Source organism: Microtus pennsylvanicus, chromosome 15 (assembly GCF_037038515.1).
Source record: "Microtus pennsylvanicus isolate mMicPen1 chromosome 15, mMicPen1.hap1, whole genome shotgun sequence".
Taxonomy (NCBI): Eukaryota; Metazoa; Chordata; class Mammalia; order Rodentia; family Cricetidae; genus Microtus; species Microtus pennsylvanicus.
In genome coordinates, this window is record NC_134593.1 from 29,610,740 (window position 1) to 29,624,350 (window position 13,611).

The following is a 13,611-nucleotide window of genomic DNA, read 5'->3' on the forward strand; positions in this document are numbered from 1 at the left end:
GTGCACCATCACCACCACCTGGCAGTGAATAACTTTTAAAATAAGTGCAACATATGACATACAAAGTCCCTTCTAAATTCCCATAGCCAAAATGTAAACCAGACCTGGCAAAAGAACCCTTTGTAAATCAGCAACACAAGGGCGCCACCTTGTGTCAGAGATCTTTCATTACACCCCAGATCTTTAGGCCAAAGACCACACTTGGGACTTTCACCATTTCTTACAGAATATAGCTTTATTTATAGAATCTTACAAATAAAACACTTACAGTCCACATGACATAAGTTATTTTATTTTCTAATTCTTCTCATAACACCTGAGTTATTTTTTTTAAAAAAAAAACACTGTGATGGAACTTCGAATAAAATCCTTTCTTTTTGCAAAAGTCACCCAGCTTATCTGCATCTCTTTGGAAGAGGGCTCATTAAAACTGGATCCGAGGCGATCCAAACAGAGAAGCTGCTTAAACCCAGGGTGAACGGTGACTGAAGAACACTCCCCTCGCTGACACTAGACACTAAATATTGGGGGGAGGGTTGGGCGACAGAAGGTATGGTCAGGGATGAGGTGTGAGGTGACAGAGCCCTCTAAGGGTGTGACAAACACTTTCCTTGCTAGCCTTAGCAGGAGGCGGAAAACTACGGGCAACAATAAGGCCAGTGGGGGAAAGTCCGCTAAACAACTCGCCACCCCTTGGACTTCTAATATGCATAAATGCTTAAAACAGCAAGTTCAACATTTGAAAGTCAAAAAAGTGCAGTGGGCACAACTTGAAATGCCGGGCAAATCTGTTGCCAACAGCAACTGATCATCAGCTGGCCTGGAGCAAACCCCCACCATGCCCCTCCTGAGTCTGAGGGATGCGGCCTTCTGCTCTGAAGAGGCTCAGGATTTCCCTTTAAAGTCAGCTGTCTGCACAAGAAAGTTCTCGAGCTCCTGTGACACTGCATGGCAAGCACCTTCTCTTACATGTAAGGCTCTATTTTTAAGCTCTTCTGAACAATCTAAGCCACCGTCCTCCTTCAGCGTGAGGGGTACTCAAGGAATATCAACATCTAGGGGGGAGTCTAAAATTTAATTATAATACACAAACATGAACTAAGCAAAGCAGAATCTTTCAATCTTTTTGTGGGGTGGTGGTGCTGGGAATGAAATTCAGGGTGTCTCACACACACACACTAGGCAAAAGTTCTGCTACTGAGCCACACCCTCAGCCCACACATAAAATAGGATTAAGTTTTATGTTTTTATCTTCCTTTTGTATTGCTGACACAAGATCTCACTACATAGCCCAGACTGGCCTGCAATACACTATGAAGCCCGGGTTGGTGTAAAACTTGCCTCCTAAGTGCTGAGATCACGGGTGTGAGCCGCCACACCTTGCTCAGGCTTAGACTTTGTCAGTTTCTGTCGGCTCCGGACAGCAGTTGTTGGAAAAATAAAACAGAAAAGACAGAGACTCGTCTTCAAACAGCAACAGCAATGACGGCGACAATAACATAAAATATTAGATTATGACATTGAAGGAATTGGTTCTTTGGTAAAAGTGGACCCTAATCCTACCAGGACTTGGTCCTGACATTTAATCTAGAACCTTAACTGCTGAAGCTTCCCCGTCCTCTCGCCTCTTCTCAAGAGTGGGAGAGACGCCCAGCAAATCTCTAAGTTTCCCAGTTATGTTGTCAGGATTCCTGGCTTCAAGCATGTTTCCCCAAGAAGAGGAAACATATATATACATATGTTCACACACACATGTTCCACATATGTGTTCATATATATATATACACGCTGTTTTTAATGGACAGTTTTCCTGCGGTAAGAACAGAAAGACTCAGGCGTTGGCAATGAACCAGTACTGTCAGTCATGTGAGCAATGGCCCCTGGGCTGTTGACGGTGGGCACCACTAAGAAAGGCTCCGGGAGAAAGTGGCTCCCCAAAGTGGCTAAGGAACCCACGTTATCAATATGATAATAATAAATTAATTCACTTAGTGAACCTGGAGATTAGCTCCCCTGGAAGCCAGAGTTCTGAGGAGAGGGCCCCACAGTGTCTGAGGCTGGCCTGTGGCGTGAAATGACAAGCAGAACCATCCGTTTTCCTGGGGTAAAAGAAAGCAGTGTACACTCAATTCAATTCAGGATTAATCTGGGGTCAGGGAGGAAGTGGGAGCTAAACAGTGTGCCCTTTAAAACCCACTGGCAGCAGGGACGTCTGCAGCCCTGACCTGAAGGTCTGACCTCAAGGTCCGGAGTTCCTTGGTATACAACTATTATTTCTGCAATTAGCAAGTCCTAAGTTTGGCCAGCACGGACTCCATTTCCGGTTACCTTTGTCACAATAAGGCATAAACAACTGCGTCCCGATACTGGGCCAGGTTCTACTTGGCAGACCAGGGGAGATTAAATGTGCAGTTTCCCCTCTAATGCAAACACCTTAAATGTGCTTCTAGTGAGGCATCTAAAAAGTATCTAGAAAAGGAAGCCAAGAGGGTGTGTGTGAAAATCAGGGCAAAATGAATGGGTTTGGTGCAGACCTCGTGCCACTCCAGAGGGCATCCACAGCGGCTTGCCTGGCTGACTCTGTGACACAGACGCTGCACACATCAGCATGCAGCATCCTAGAGGGGACCAGAGAGCACCAAGGAGACAGCTCTCCCTGTCCCTCAAGGTGAACCCCTGCCTCGTCTGCTCAGCATGCCAGTCTCTTTCAGAGAACAGTTAACTGCACAGACTGAGAACAAACGGGATTCCTATCTTCTGTCCTTTCTCTGTAAAAACATGAGAACCCATGTCAAGATGGACCGACTTCAAGCCCAGGGTACACACATTCAGAATCACGGGCTCCAGAGCTGGAAACCACCCTGATCTTTCTAACCACACCATGACTTTTGGCTTTGTTTTTACATTGTAAAAGATTCAACATCTCTCAGTGCTTCCTCCAAGAGAAAGAGACAGACGAAGGTGATCAGAAGGAAGAGAGGCGTGTCCTACACGAGGCATTTCAGTTCCAGAATCATCTGTGGAAAGGGTCGGGGAGACGGTTTGAGGCACTACCTAGAGAGTCCCAGGGCAGGACGTTTTGAAATAGCTGACATCTGAATGCAGGCAGGCAGTGTGTGCCAGTTTGTAAAGAACTGCCTCACCCATGATGCCTCATGGATGCTGAGTCCTCAGGCCAGGGACATAAGGCCCAGAGTCCGATGTGCAATGCCACTGGCTCCCCACCGGCAGGGTCCTACCCAATCTGAATCTGCCCTGAATACATGGTGAGGACCAGCATGATGGAGAAGCCGGTCAGGAGGCCAAGATTCTGGATGACAAAGGGGACCAAGAAGCTGTTCTTCCTTTCGTCCTCTTGGCAGACCTCGTTCATCTCCGGGAACTGACAAAGGAGAGAAAAACGCGAGAGTTACGGTTTCTGCTGTCATCTTACCAATGGCGCCGACTGGAACAAGTTATGGTTCGACTCCACCCCGCCCCCACACCCCAATTTCCGGTGGTGGTGTTTAAGGTTCTGGTGACTTCTCTGGAGGAAGCTAAGTCATTGGGGGCATTACCTTTGGCCGTTCCCTGTAGCTTGACAATGTGGCTGCCAGAAACAAGACCCGAACAATGCCAACACCAACGGCTGTGTCAGCCCATGCTGACACATGGGGGAAACCTCACAAAGCCCCCATAGATGAAGAATTATGGACAATGATACTCAGAGAGGGAGAATCAGACGTCCCCAGGGATGAGCCCTCTAATCAGATATCAAATGCTCATAATACACACAGCACCACTAAATGGACGCAGCAGTTTGTACGTGTTTGTGTGTGTATAATATATATGTGTTACATATATATAACGTCTCAATAATAATTAGCAAAAAAGAGGCTATGAATTTGAGAGGGGGCAGGGTGGAGAGAACTACACAGGAGGAGCCGGAGCGAGAAGAGGCAAACGATGCCAATATAGTGCTCATGTATGAAACTGTCAAAAAATTTTAACTTAAAAAAAAAGCCACAGTTTACTATTATTTGTGACAGATTATTGGTGTAGGAGGTTCTTCTGTCTATGTGTTGCTTTCATTGGTTGAATAAAGTAACTGCTTTGGCCTTTTGATAGGGCAGACTTAGGTAGGCAGAGTAGACAGAACAGAATGCTGGGAAGAAGGGGACAGAGAGCCGCCATGGAGATGCCAGGACAGACATGCTGAAATGTTTCCCGGTAAGCCACGACCTCATGGTGTTATACAGATTATTAGAAATGGGTTAAATCAAGATGTGAGCGTTAGCCAATAAGAGGCTAGACATAATGGGCCAGGCAGTGACTTAATTAATACAATTTCTATGTGATTATTTCAGGTGTAAGCTAACCTGGATGACAAGCAACCCGCTCGCTCCTGTTACAGATTATAAGTAAATTCTTTCTCTTTCACTCTTTCTTGCCTACACATTATGCCTCTTCTACCAAATTTAAATAAGTACCCTGGACTGAGCACAATCAATTTTCCTTAGTGACATGGTAAGAGAGGGACCGAAGTTCTCCCTTTAAAATCCAATGACGTGGGCTGGAGAGATGGCTCAGTGGTGAAGAGCACTGGCTGTTCTTTCAGAGGTCCTGAGTTCAAGTCCCAGCAACCACACGGTGGCTCACAAGCATCTCTAGTGGGATCTGATGCCCTCTTCTGACATAATGGCATACATGCGGATAGAGCCGTCATATAAATAAAATAAGTTAACTAAAACAAAACAAGCAAACAATGGCTCACTGGGGTGGTTTACAGCTGTGCACCCAGCACCTGGGTGGCTGAGGCAGGACTGCAATGACTTCCAGGTCAGTCTGGACTAAAAAGACTCTTGTTGCAAACACAAAGAACCCTAATGCTACCTTGAAAATGTTGATTCTATCATGTTAGAGTTTTCAAAATTTACTTGATATGTATAGGTATTTTGCCTTGCACGTATGTCTGTGCGCCACAAGGGTGCTTGGGCCCTTGGGGGACAGAAGAGGTGGGATCCCCTGGAACTGTGGCTGCAGATGGTTCTGTGTCACTATATATGGAGGCTGGGGATCAGCCAGGGCTCTTATACCGAGTCGTCTCTCCAGCCCCGAACTGTTACATCTTAAATCAGTGAATCGTGTGGCAGGTGAAAGAGACCTCAATAAAGCTGTTATTAAGAACAAAAATCATGGGCTGGCAAGATGGCTCAGTGTGAAGAAAGAGCACTTACTGCTGAGACCGAGGACCCGAGTTCGACCTCAGGAACCCATAAAGAAAACCAACCCCCGCAAGCTGCTTTCCACAAGAATGAACTTGCACCCATACAAAAATCAACGTAAAAAGAACTAAAAAAAAAAAAAAATTCTAATGTGTGCCCTTTCCCTCCTATTCAAGAGTCAATCATAAACCACACGGCACACTTACCATATCCGCAAGAGCAATGTACAAGAACATTCCTCCAGCCAGTGCAAAAATCCAGTTGGCAGAGAAGTGACTTCCAGCCAGGATGCCAAAGGCCAGACCCACGTAGCAGCAGCAAGCAGAAAGGAAGTTGAAGAAGAGAGCCTGCTGGATGCTCATGCCAGCATTGAGCAGGATAACAAAGTCTCCTACAACAGGGATGGGCATAGGAAGGGGGTTGAGTCAGGACACGGAACACCACTGGATGAGACTGCTTCAACTATGGATGAAGTGTGGGTTAAAAATCACAGACTCAAAGATGGTCCTGGGATGAAGGCACCTTCTCTTCCAACCCTGGCTGTGGCCTCCCAGCACGGGGACTGGAAATAATTCATAAAGTTTGGAAAGTACATAAATAACCAGTAGCGGCCTCATTGCTCCCCACATAGAGGCTGGAAATAACCCACGGGATTTTAAAAGTAGATGGCCAACTAGCAATGGCCTCGTTTCTTTTTTGACTGAGGGAGCATGAAATAAAAATAGCTCCCTTTCTCCTAAGGGGTGGTACACTCAGGAAACAAGACCGAGAGAGGGAGAAGTTAGTCACAAGCCAGTAAATGCCCAAGTTAGGACCCTGAGGTATCGCTGAGTCTTGAGTCCGGCTTGTAGGTCTTCCTTGGTAAAACTAACACATCCTTACGCTCTGGTTTTTCTATTTCATTCACCTGCCACACTTTAACAGACTCCCAGCTTCTGCAGGAGGACGAGGACATACAATATGATTGATCATCTTCACTGAGTATCCAGAAAGGTGTATAGCACCTGGTAAAGTCCCGCATTGGTTTGCTTATGATATCCTAGATGACTCTAAAAGGCAGGAGCAGCTACTACACTACACAGGTGAGAAAACTGAGCCACAATATATGGGGCTCATGGAATAAAAATCTTCCTGCGAAAGAAAGTCTTCCCCATTCTAAGCTGTATTGTACGCAGCCGTTTTATTTTGGAAGTCAGACGAAACACAGCTGAGGTGAAAGAAGAGACAACAAGGGACAGGACACATGAAGGATGTCGCAGACAAGACAAAAATGGAGACAGCTGACCCAGAGGGATAGGGAGTGTGCGCTCACCCAGCTCGTGTGGGAATTCCTCACAAAGAATGGCCACCGACGTGCTGATGCCTTGGAAAACAGACACGGTGAAGGAGGCACCAATAGCCAGGCCATCGATGAAATTGTGGAGACCGTCGCTCAGGGTGATCATCCAAGCCAGGGTACCAATATCAGAGTATCGGACCCCCTTGAGCCAGTAGCAAGCACTCTGAGATGCCTGCAGGTCCTATGAGAAAGCATATCCCAGTGGACTTGAGATGACAGGTGACTCCGGTGAGCCTGACTCATCAAGGCTGTGGCTTCCTAGAGACTGCCCGAGGGGCTGGGCGCTACTGACCTGCACAGACATGGAGCTTACGATGACCTTCTCGTCCGTGCCAGGCGCCTTGCCGTCCAGCTCACTGTTGCAATGCTGAGGAATCATGTGGTCCAGGTCCCCATTCTGCAGCTTCTCCATCACACCCTCCTCCTGGTCCTTCTTGGAAGGCAGAGTCTCAGAGGTAAAATGGTTGTGTCCGTGATGGTGCTAGAGAACGGAAAGGGATCGGTGTCACTGAGCAAACCTCCAGCCCAACACAGCACCCATTCAGAAGAAGCAAGCTAAGGCCGGGGAAGATCTCAGTCCTACATCCCAAGGAAACTGAGCAGGCCACACATGGAAATACGGAAAAACGACAAGGACTTCCTATTAGACAAAGAAGTAGTGTCCCGACGCAACTCAATCCAGTGAAGTGACCACTACTTTCAGTACTTAGATTCCTCCTTCAGGATGACCACTTGCATTCAACGCTAACAGGCAGTGACCCCATGCCAGGCACCGGAGGCCTCTTATTGGAGTTACACTAGTCAGTGCTGTTCCTGGATGTATGTTACCAAGCCTCTATACTGGCTTCCACAGAGAGACTGCCGGGCTTACCCTGTAGTGCCTTTATACACTGCGACACCCTGCTGACCCATGTCAGTGTTTTCTGAATTTAGAGTTTCCCCCTAGAACATTCCATCACTACTCCCTGGGCCTCACCTCATTTTTCTGCTTCAGGAGCATCTTCAGGATCTTCTCTGTAAAAAAGAAAAGGTAGAAGCCCCCAAACACCACCGCAGACTTGGAGACATAATTGTCCTGAGGGTTGAAACCAAACGCCTGTGGGCCCAGGAAAAGAGAGTGAGTCTAAGGAAACAAGTTTGCATCACTCCCCGTTACCTGCTTACCGAGCTCCCCACTCTAGGAAAGAGGCAGCCTAGGGATCTCTGCTGTCTCGCCAGCAAAAACCTAACCTTGACCTTCCCCGGATCTGCCAGCACTAGCTGGATGGGTTGGGTATTCTCTTCTGATAACAAAAGACAGGCTTGGAACCAGGACCTTATGCATGCTAAGGTCTAACACTCTACCACTGAGTTACATCCCTAGCCCATATATATATATGTGTGTTTGTGTGTATGTATGACATAAATCCTATGTTATCATATACACATGATATAAACCATATACATCCATATGATATATACATTATATGTGTGTGTGTATTTGTATGTGTTTACAAATGTACATGTGGGTGCCCGAATAGGCCAGAAGAGGGCATCAGGTCACCTGAGCCTGGAGTTGTAGGCAGCTGTGAGCCATGTGTATGCTGGAACCAAATTCTGGTCCTCTGAAAGAGCAGCAAGCACTCTTAGCTGCTGAGCTATCTCTACAGCCTTGAGCTGGAGAAAAGACACTGCAGGTGACTTTCTACTTTGTTTCTCTTGTTGTTTTGGTCTCTTTTGAGATGGGATCTCATTCCATAGCCTAGGCTAGCCTCAAACTCACAGCCATCTCCTACCTCAGACTCCTAGGTACAGGATTATAGACATGCGCCATCAGCCCAACTTGACTTTCCTTCCTTCCTTCTTTTTTTTGACTAGGTGTCACTACGTAGACCAAGCAGTCCCAGACTCAGACACCAGCCTGCCCTACTGCCCCAGCGCTGGGAACTGGAGGCTGCTTTTCTCTTTTAATGAGGACACTGCCTTAATTTCTAGCAGTACACACAAGTACTCAGTCATCAAACTCCACATTTAAAGAAAGGCCACTTGCATTTATTTTTTTTTGCCTCATCCAATGTCCCTGGTTGATCTGCCCATAAATACAACGGGAAGTGGTTTAGCTATGATTGCTAAAAAAGGAAATCCATTTCGGTTCCACAGCAAGAATTGTAGCATTTTCCTGACCACAGAGCCTTGAGAGGACCACAAATCAAAAAAAAAAAAAAAAAAGCAGCTACACCCGTGCAGGCAGGCATCCATCTTGGGGTGGTGTAAAGCTCACACATGCCTGCTGTCTCTGCAGTTCAGGAGGATGAGGTGGGAGGATCCCCTGAGCCAAGGAATTTGAGGCTAGCCTGCCCAACAAAGATTCCATCTCTTTCAAACACAGTAAAAATAGTTTTTCAAAAGAATGAAGTGGAGGGTATGTTTCTTTGAGTTCCTGCTGGAAACTTCACTTATTAAATAAGGAAGGGGGCAAAGAATCCGTTGACACAGAAGACAGGAGTAGCCAGAGACCTGCCCTAAGCCCGGTTCCTGGTTTATGGTGCCAAGCGTGCAGTGGCCTGTTTGTCTCTTCTCTAACCGAGAACAGTCTCAGTAAAAACATCGTTCCCAGCACTCAGGAGGTTGCAGCAGGAAGACAGGAAGACAGGACATCTGAGACCATGGAGTGAGGAAAAAACTCCAGCTGAATGGTGGTGGCGCACACCCTTAGTCCCACCATTTGGGAGGCAGAGGTTGGCAGGTCTCTGAGTTTGAGGCCAGCCTGGTCTACAGAGTGAGTTACAGAACAGCCAGGGCTACTCAAAGAAACCCTGTCTCAAAAAAAAAAAAAAAAACAGAAAACAAAAACTAATTAATTAAAAAATGAAAAACCCTCCAGCTCTTTCTGGAACAGGACACAGACAGACGCTGCTCCTCCTGATGGGGAACTCCAAAGGCAAGCCCTTTTCCTTTGGGTGTTTAAAGCCCCTCACTCAGTCCCAACCCTCTAGCACCATCTAAGAGACCTGGAGGGCAAACACCAAAAGCTCTGCATTCAGGTGAGCTCTCCCGGAGAAGAAGTACGGGGGGGGGGGGGGGGGGGAGCCTCTTGTCAGGTCAGGCTCTGTGGGTAAAACATGACTAGCTATGGCAGATATCACGGCTGCTCCACTAGGAACACAAAGCAATGCTGTGGAAAACAGTGTTCCAGAAGCATGTGAAATCGTCTCTTGCCTTTGCTCAGGCCTGTCAGACCACCTACAGTGAGATGCCTTGTGCTTATTATATAATCAGCAGGTCTACTAAATCAGATGGAATGTCTCCGAAGCTCAATGTCTCCCAGGCTTCAAAACACTGACACCCTTCTCTTCTGTGGAAGATCACCCACATGAAGGTGTCATAGACATTCTGTTTCCGCTGAGTTTCTTCTGGTCTCAAACTCCCTACCAAAGTTTTTGCTGAGACCTGTGGATTCTGTTGTTTTTATGTTTCTTGAACCAAAGACCCACACTGAGAGTCAGAGCTACACTACCTTGCTTTTCTTTAAAAAAAAAAAATATATATATATATATATATGTTATGTGTATGAGTGTTTTGTCTACATGAACATATGTGTACCACAAGTGTGCCCGGGGCCTGCAGAGGCCAGAAGAGGTCATTGAACCCTCTGGAACTGGAGTTAGTTTGTAAGCTCCGTGTGGGTGCCGAGAATCAGACTAGAGCCAGGTCTTAACCACTGAGCTATTTCTCCAGTCCCAAGTGGCACTGGCTTTGCACTCAGTCCCAGCACTTTGGAGGCACTCCTGCTTTTGAGGCCAATCCTTCTGTTTGCCATTATATACAGAGAACAGAGAGGAGAGTGGCTAGTCCCTGGTGTAGGATCCGGAGACAAGGAAGGATGATATTTCAACCTAGTTCTTCAAGCTCTCCTAGGCCTGCCTTGGCCCCAGCTTTCCTTTCCAAACAGAAAGGACCTTGGGGGCTAGTCCCTAAGCCTTCCGTGTAAGCAGAGGGGCCTCCCCTGTGCCTACTGTCCCCTAGCAGACAGGGGATGCTTTGGGACGAGAGCTGCAGCTTGCCATACCTCGGGGATGAGCTGGAAGAGGGCGTTGGAGTAGAGGGTTCCAATCGCCAAGGCTATGAAGTAGAGCAGCAGCCTCTTGTAAAAAGTCTTCTTCATGAAGGGCACCACGCTGGCCCCCATGAGGGAGCAGAGGGAGATGACGGTAACGCAGAGGATACCGTACCCCCATACTGCCCGCCCACCCAAGACAGGGAGCAAGGCAACCACCATTAGGGAAAGGAGGTGGAGAGGAGAGTGTGGGTATTAACGAAGGGACCCAAAAAGAAAAACCAGAGACAAGTAGGGAGGGAGAGAGAAACGGGAAACTTGTTAGAGATTCGAGTCCGATGCAATTTCCTTTAATCAATGCAGGAGGGTATGAGGAGGAATCTGAGGTGGCCTTGGAACCCTGTGACTACTGCCCCTGCTCCCGATGTGGCCTGGGTCATACCCATCAGCTGGTGTGATCGGAAAACGGCAGAATCACACACCACCCTGTGCTCAGGGCCAGCACAGACTCTGGGCTCAAGGTCTTCTAACAGTACAGAGGCAAATGGAAAGAAAATGTTGGGGGTGTCACTGGCTTTGCTCCTGCATATTTAAGCCATGTCACAGAGGCCCACGTGACACTACCCAGGAATGGTTTGGTTTGTGCAAGATATAACGAAGTCATGTGCAGGGCAGAACAGGTAAGACTTGCTGCCCATCAGATTTGGTTCCTGAGCACTTGTGTTTGTTTCTGTTTGCTTTGGGAGATACTCGGTGTAGAAAGCAGAGTTCCAAGACCAACCCCTCCTAGAAATTTATTTCAAATGCATTTTCCAAGACGACACACTCCGGGTTGTGAGCACAGCCCTCAGGAAGGACTGGCACAAAACCGTACCAGGATGGCAACCCTCATGGTAACCCGAATGGCGGGACACGGACAATGGCAGGAGAGCCAGCCAAACAGGCAATGAAACAGTTCATTTCAAATCCTTAAAAAACAATTAGTAAATTCAATGAATGGAGCTGAAAAAATAGCCCAAGATGAGGTCTCCCTTGGGAAGAACTTTCTAGATCCACGTGGACTTTTGAAACCGTTAAGGGAGCTGACCTGCTCAGTTCTTCCCTCGTGATGAAGGAGGAAGCAGATGGAGCAGGGCATCTCAGGTGGAGGCTTCCCTGGGTCAGGCTCTTGGTTGAGGAGGGTGGGCTAGCCAATGGCATGAGTTTCTATGAAAGCTTTCCCACGAACCAGGCAGCTAAAAACATACTGTTTCTCAAACAGTAGCACACGACTGGGCTGAAAAGGTGGGTGGGCTGTCAACTTGGGCCTTATTTTTGTAGCTCCTCAGTGATGACAATTGAAAAACAGAATTACTGAACATCTCAAAACAGTGGGGTGAGTTACCAGCAAGCCAGACCTGTCAGGGAAAGATCAAGATGCAAGGTACCAATGGTCGAGCTTCTCTTTATGTATTACATTTGCTTTTTTCAGTTTGTTTCGTCTTGGTGGGAACAACATATTTGCTAAGTTGCCCCAAAGCTGTGATCCTCCTGCCTCAGATTCCCAAGTGCTGCCACAGTGGCCTTAATTACAAATCGGGCTCAGGCTTTCCGGGCCGGTTCTCTGGAGCCACTGTAACCTCCCTCCCTTTCATCTCGTTCCTCACAGCCATTCACCTGGAGTTCACACGTGACCCCTGGATTTCCCTTAGAATACAGGGCCTGCCTTGTACACCGCACCCACAAACTGCAACTGTCCTTTGGACTCCTGAAAGTGAGGGTTCTGGAATGCAGCCCAAACAGATCCCCAAGAAGGGGCACACGTGTTAAGGACCTTGCATCTGATGTCACCTGAAGAGGCCAGAGGCCAACCTGAATGAACAGAGGCACGAGAGTAGTTATTGGACCCCCTGATATGAAGAGTAAATTCATTTTTGGGAGCAGTTATTGGGTATTTAGAGTACAGAGGGAGAACGCCAGCCGGAGGAGGCTCGGCTGGGGCAGCCCAGGAGGAGTGGACGCGCGCGCGCCTGTTCTACTGCACCTCTGGGATGAGCTGGAAGAGCGCGTTAGAGAGCAGCGTTCCAATGGACAGGGCGATGAAGTAAGTGAGCACACGGCTGAAAAACGCTTTCTCCGTGCATGGCAGGACCAGGACTCCCAGGAGAGAGGCCAGGTTAATCAGTGAGACACTGAGGAACCCAAAGCCCCACACTGTGGAGGAACAAGAACAGACGAGGGCCTCCATTACCGAGGGCGGGCACTTCCGCTGCTGAGAGCCTTATAGGCACACAGAGATCCAGCAGCCCCTCAGCAAACATCTGGTGACCCCATCTCTTGCTAGGGCAGTCTCAGAAAAATGATCTCAATGCGGCTGTCAGGGCAGCTTGCCTTTTAGAGGAAGAGACTGGAGACCCAACATGGAGGAGTAAGTACCATGACGTAGACAGTACGTGTACTTATGATGATAACACTTTAGGTCCGGTAGCCCTTGGTGCCTATATAGGACTTTAGAAAGGCTCTCAAGGACTCGGACAGGGTGAATCCACTCTGGCAAGGTGGGCGGTACTAGGAGGAGGGGATAATGAAGTAGCCAAGGAGGTCATAAAGGTTGGCACTCTTATGGTTTAATGAAAACAAAGAGTTTCACATGCTGGCCACGGCCCAATGCCCTGCAGTCAGCCCACCCAGGGTCTGGCGCGCATGTCAATCACCAAACTCAACCATCACTCCATTCCTCTTCCGCTCCTCACTTACCTTCAATGGCGCTAGGCTTCCCCTCCTCTGACTGCTCATTTTCCTCAGTCTCCTGGTTTGGGGAGGTGCAAGCCCGGGAATCCAGCTGCTGGAGGATGGTGGGGCAGAACTCCTGAAACTCACTCATCCCGATCTGAGAGTGCTCGCTGAAATTGTGGGCGGCGAAGAGGTCTCCGGAGCTAAAGCACTGAAACAGAGGAGCGGTGGGTGGAGGGGCTCGGAGACGCTACAAGTCGTGCGCTGGCCTGCTAAGTGGCACCGCACTCAAACCTTGGAGAAACAAGGAGAAAATGGAC

At 48.1% G+C, this 13,611-nt stretch overlaps 1 protein-coding gene across 4 annotated transcripts in view; it reads right to left on the reverse strand.

The window, feature by feature from the left end:
• Positions 1-216: 216 nt before the first annotated feature.
• Slc39a14 (solute carrier family 39 member 14) overlaps positions 217-13,611 on the reverse strand; it is a 46,219-nt gene continuing 32,824 nt past the window's right edge. For 3 of the 4 annotated variants that reach the window (XM_075949018.1, XM_075949021.1, XM_075949019.1), the window contains exons 4-10: positions 13,316-13,502; positions 10,592-10,761; positions 7,520-7,639; positions 6,836-7,024; positions 6,517-6,724; positions 5,411-5,595; positions 217-3,382 (exon numbers count right to left, since the gene is read on the reverse strand). In XM_075949018.1, coding sequence (XP_075805133.1) covers positions 3,236-3,382; positions 5,411-5,595; positions 6,517-6,724; positions 6,836-7,024; positions 7,520-7,639; positions 10,592-10,761; positions 13,316-13,502 — 1,206 coding nt within the window. In that variant the 3' untranslated portion in view covers positions 217-3,235. Of the gene's footprint in view, positions 3,383-5,410; positions 5,596-6,516; positions 6,725-6,835; positions 7,025-7,519; positions 7,640-10,591; positions 10,762-12,602; positions 12,773-13,315; positions 13,503-13,611 lie in introns of all 4 variants that reach the window. The other variant, XM_075949020.1, reaches the window with a different exon arrangement.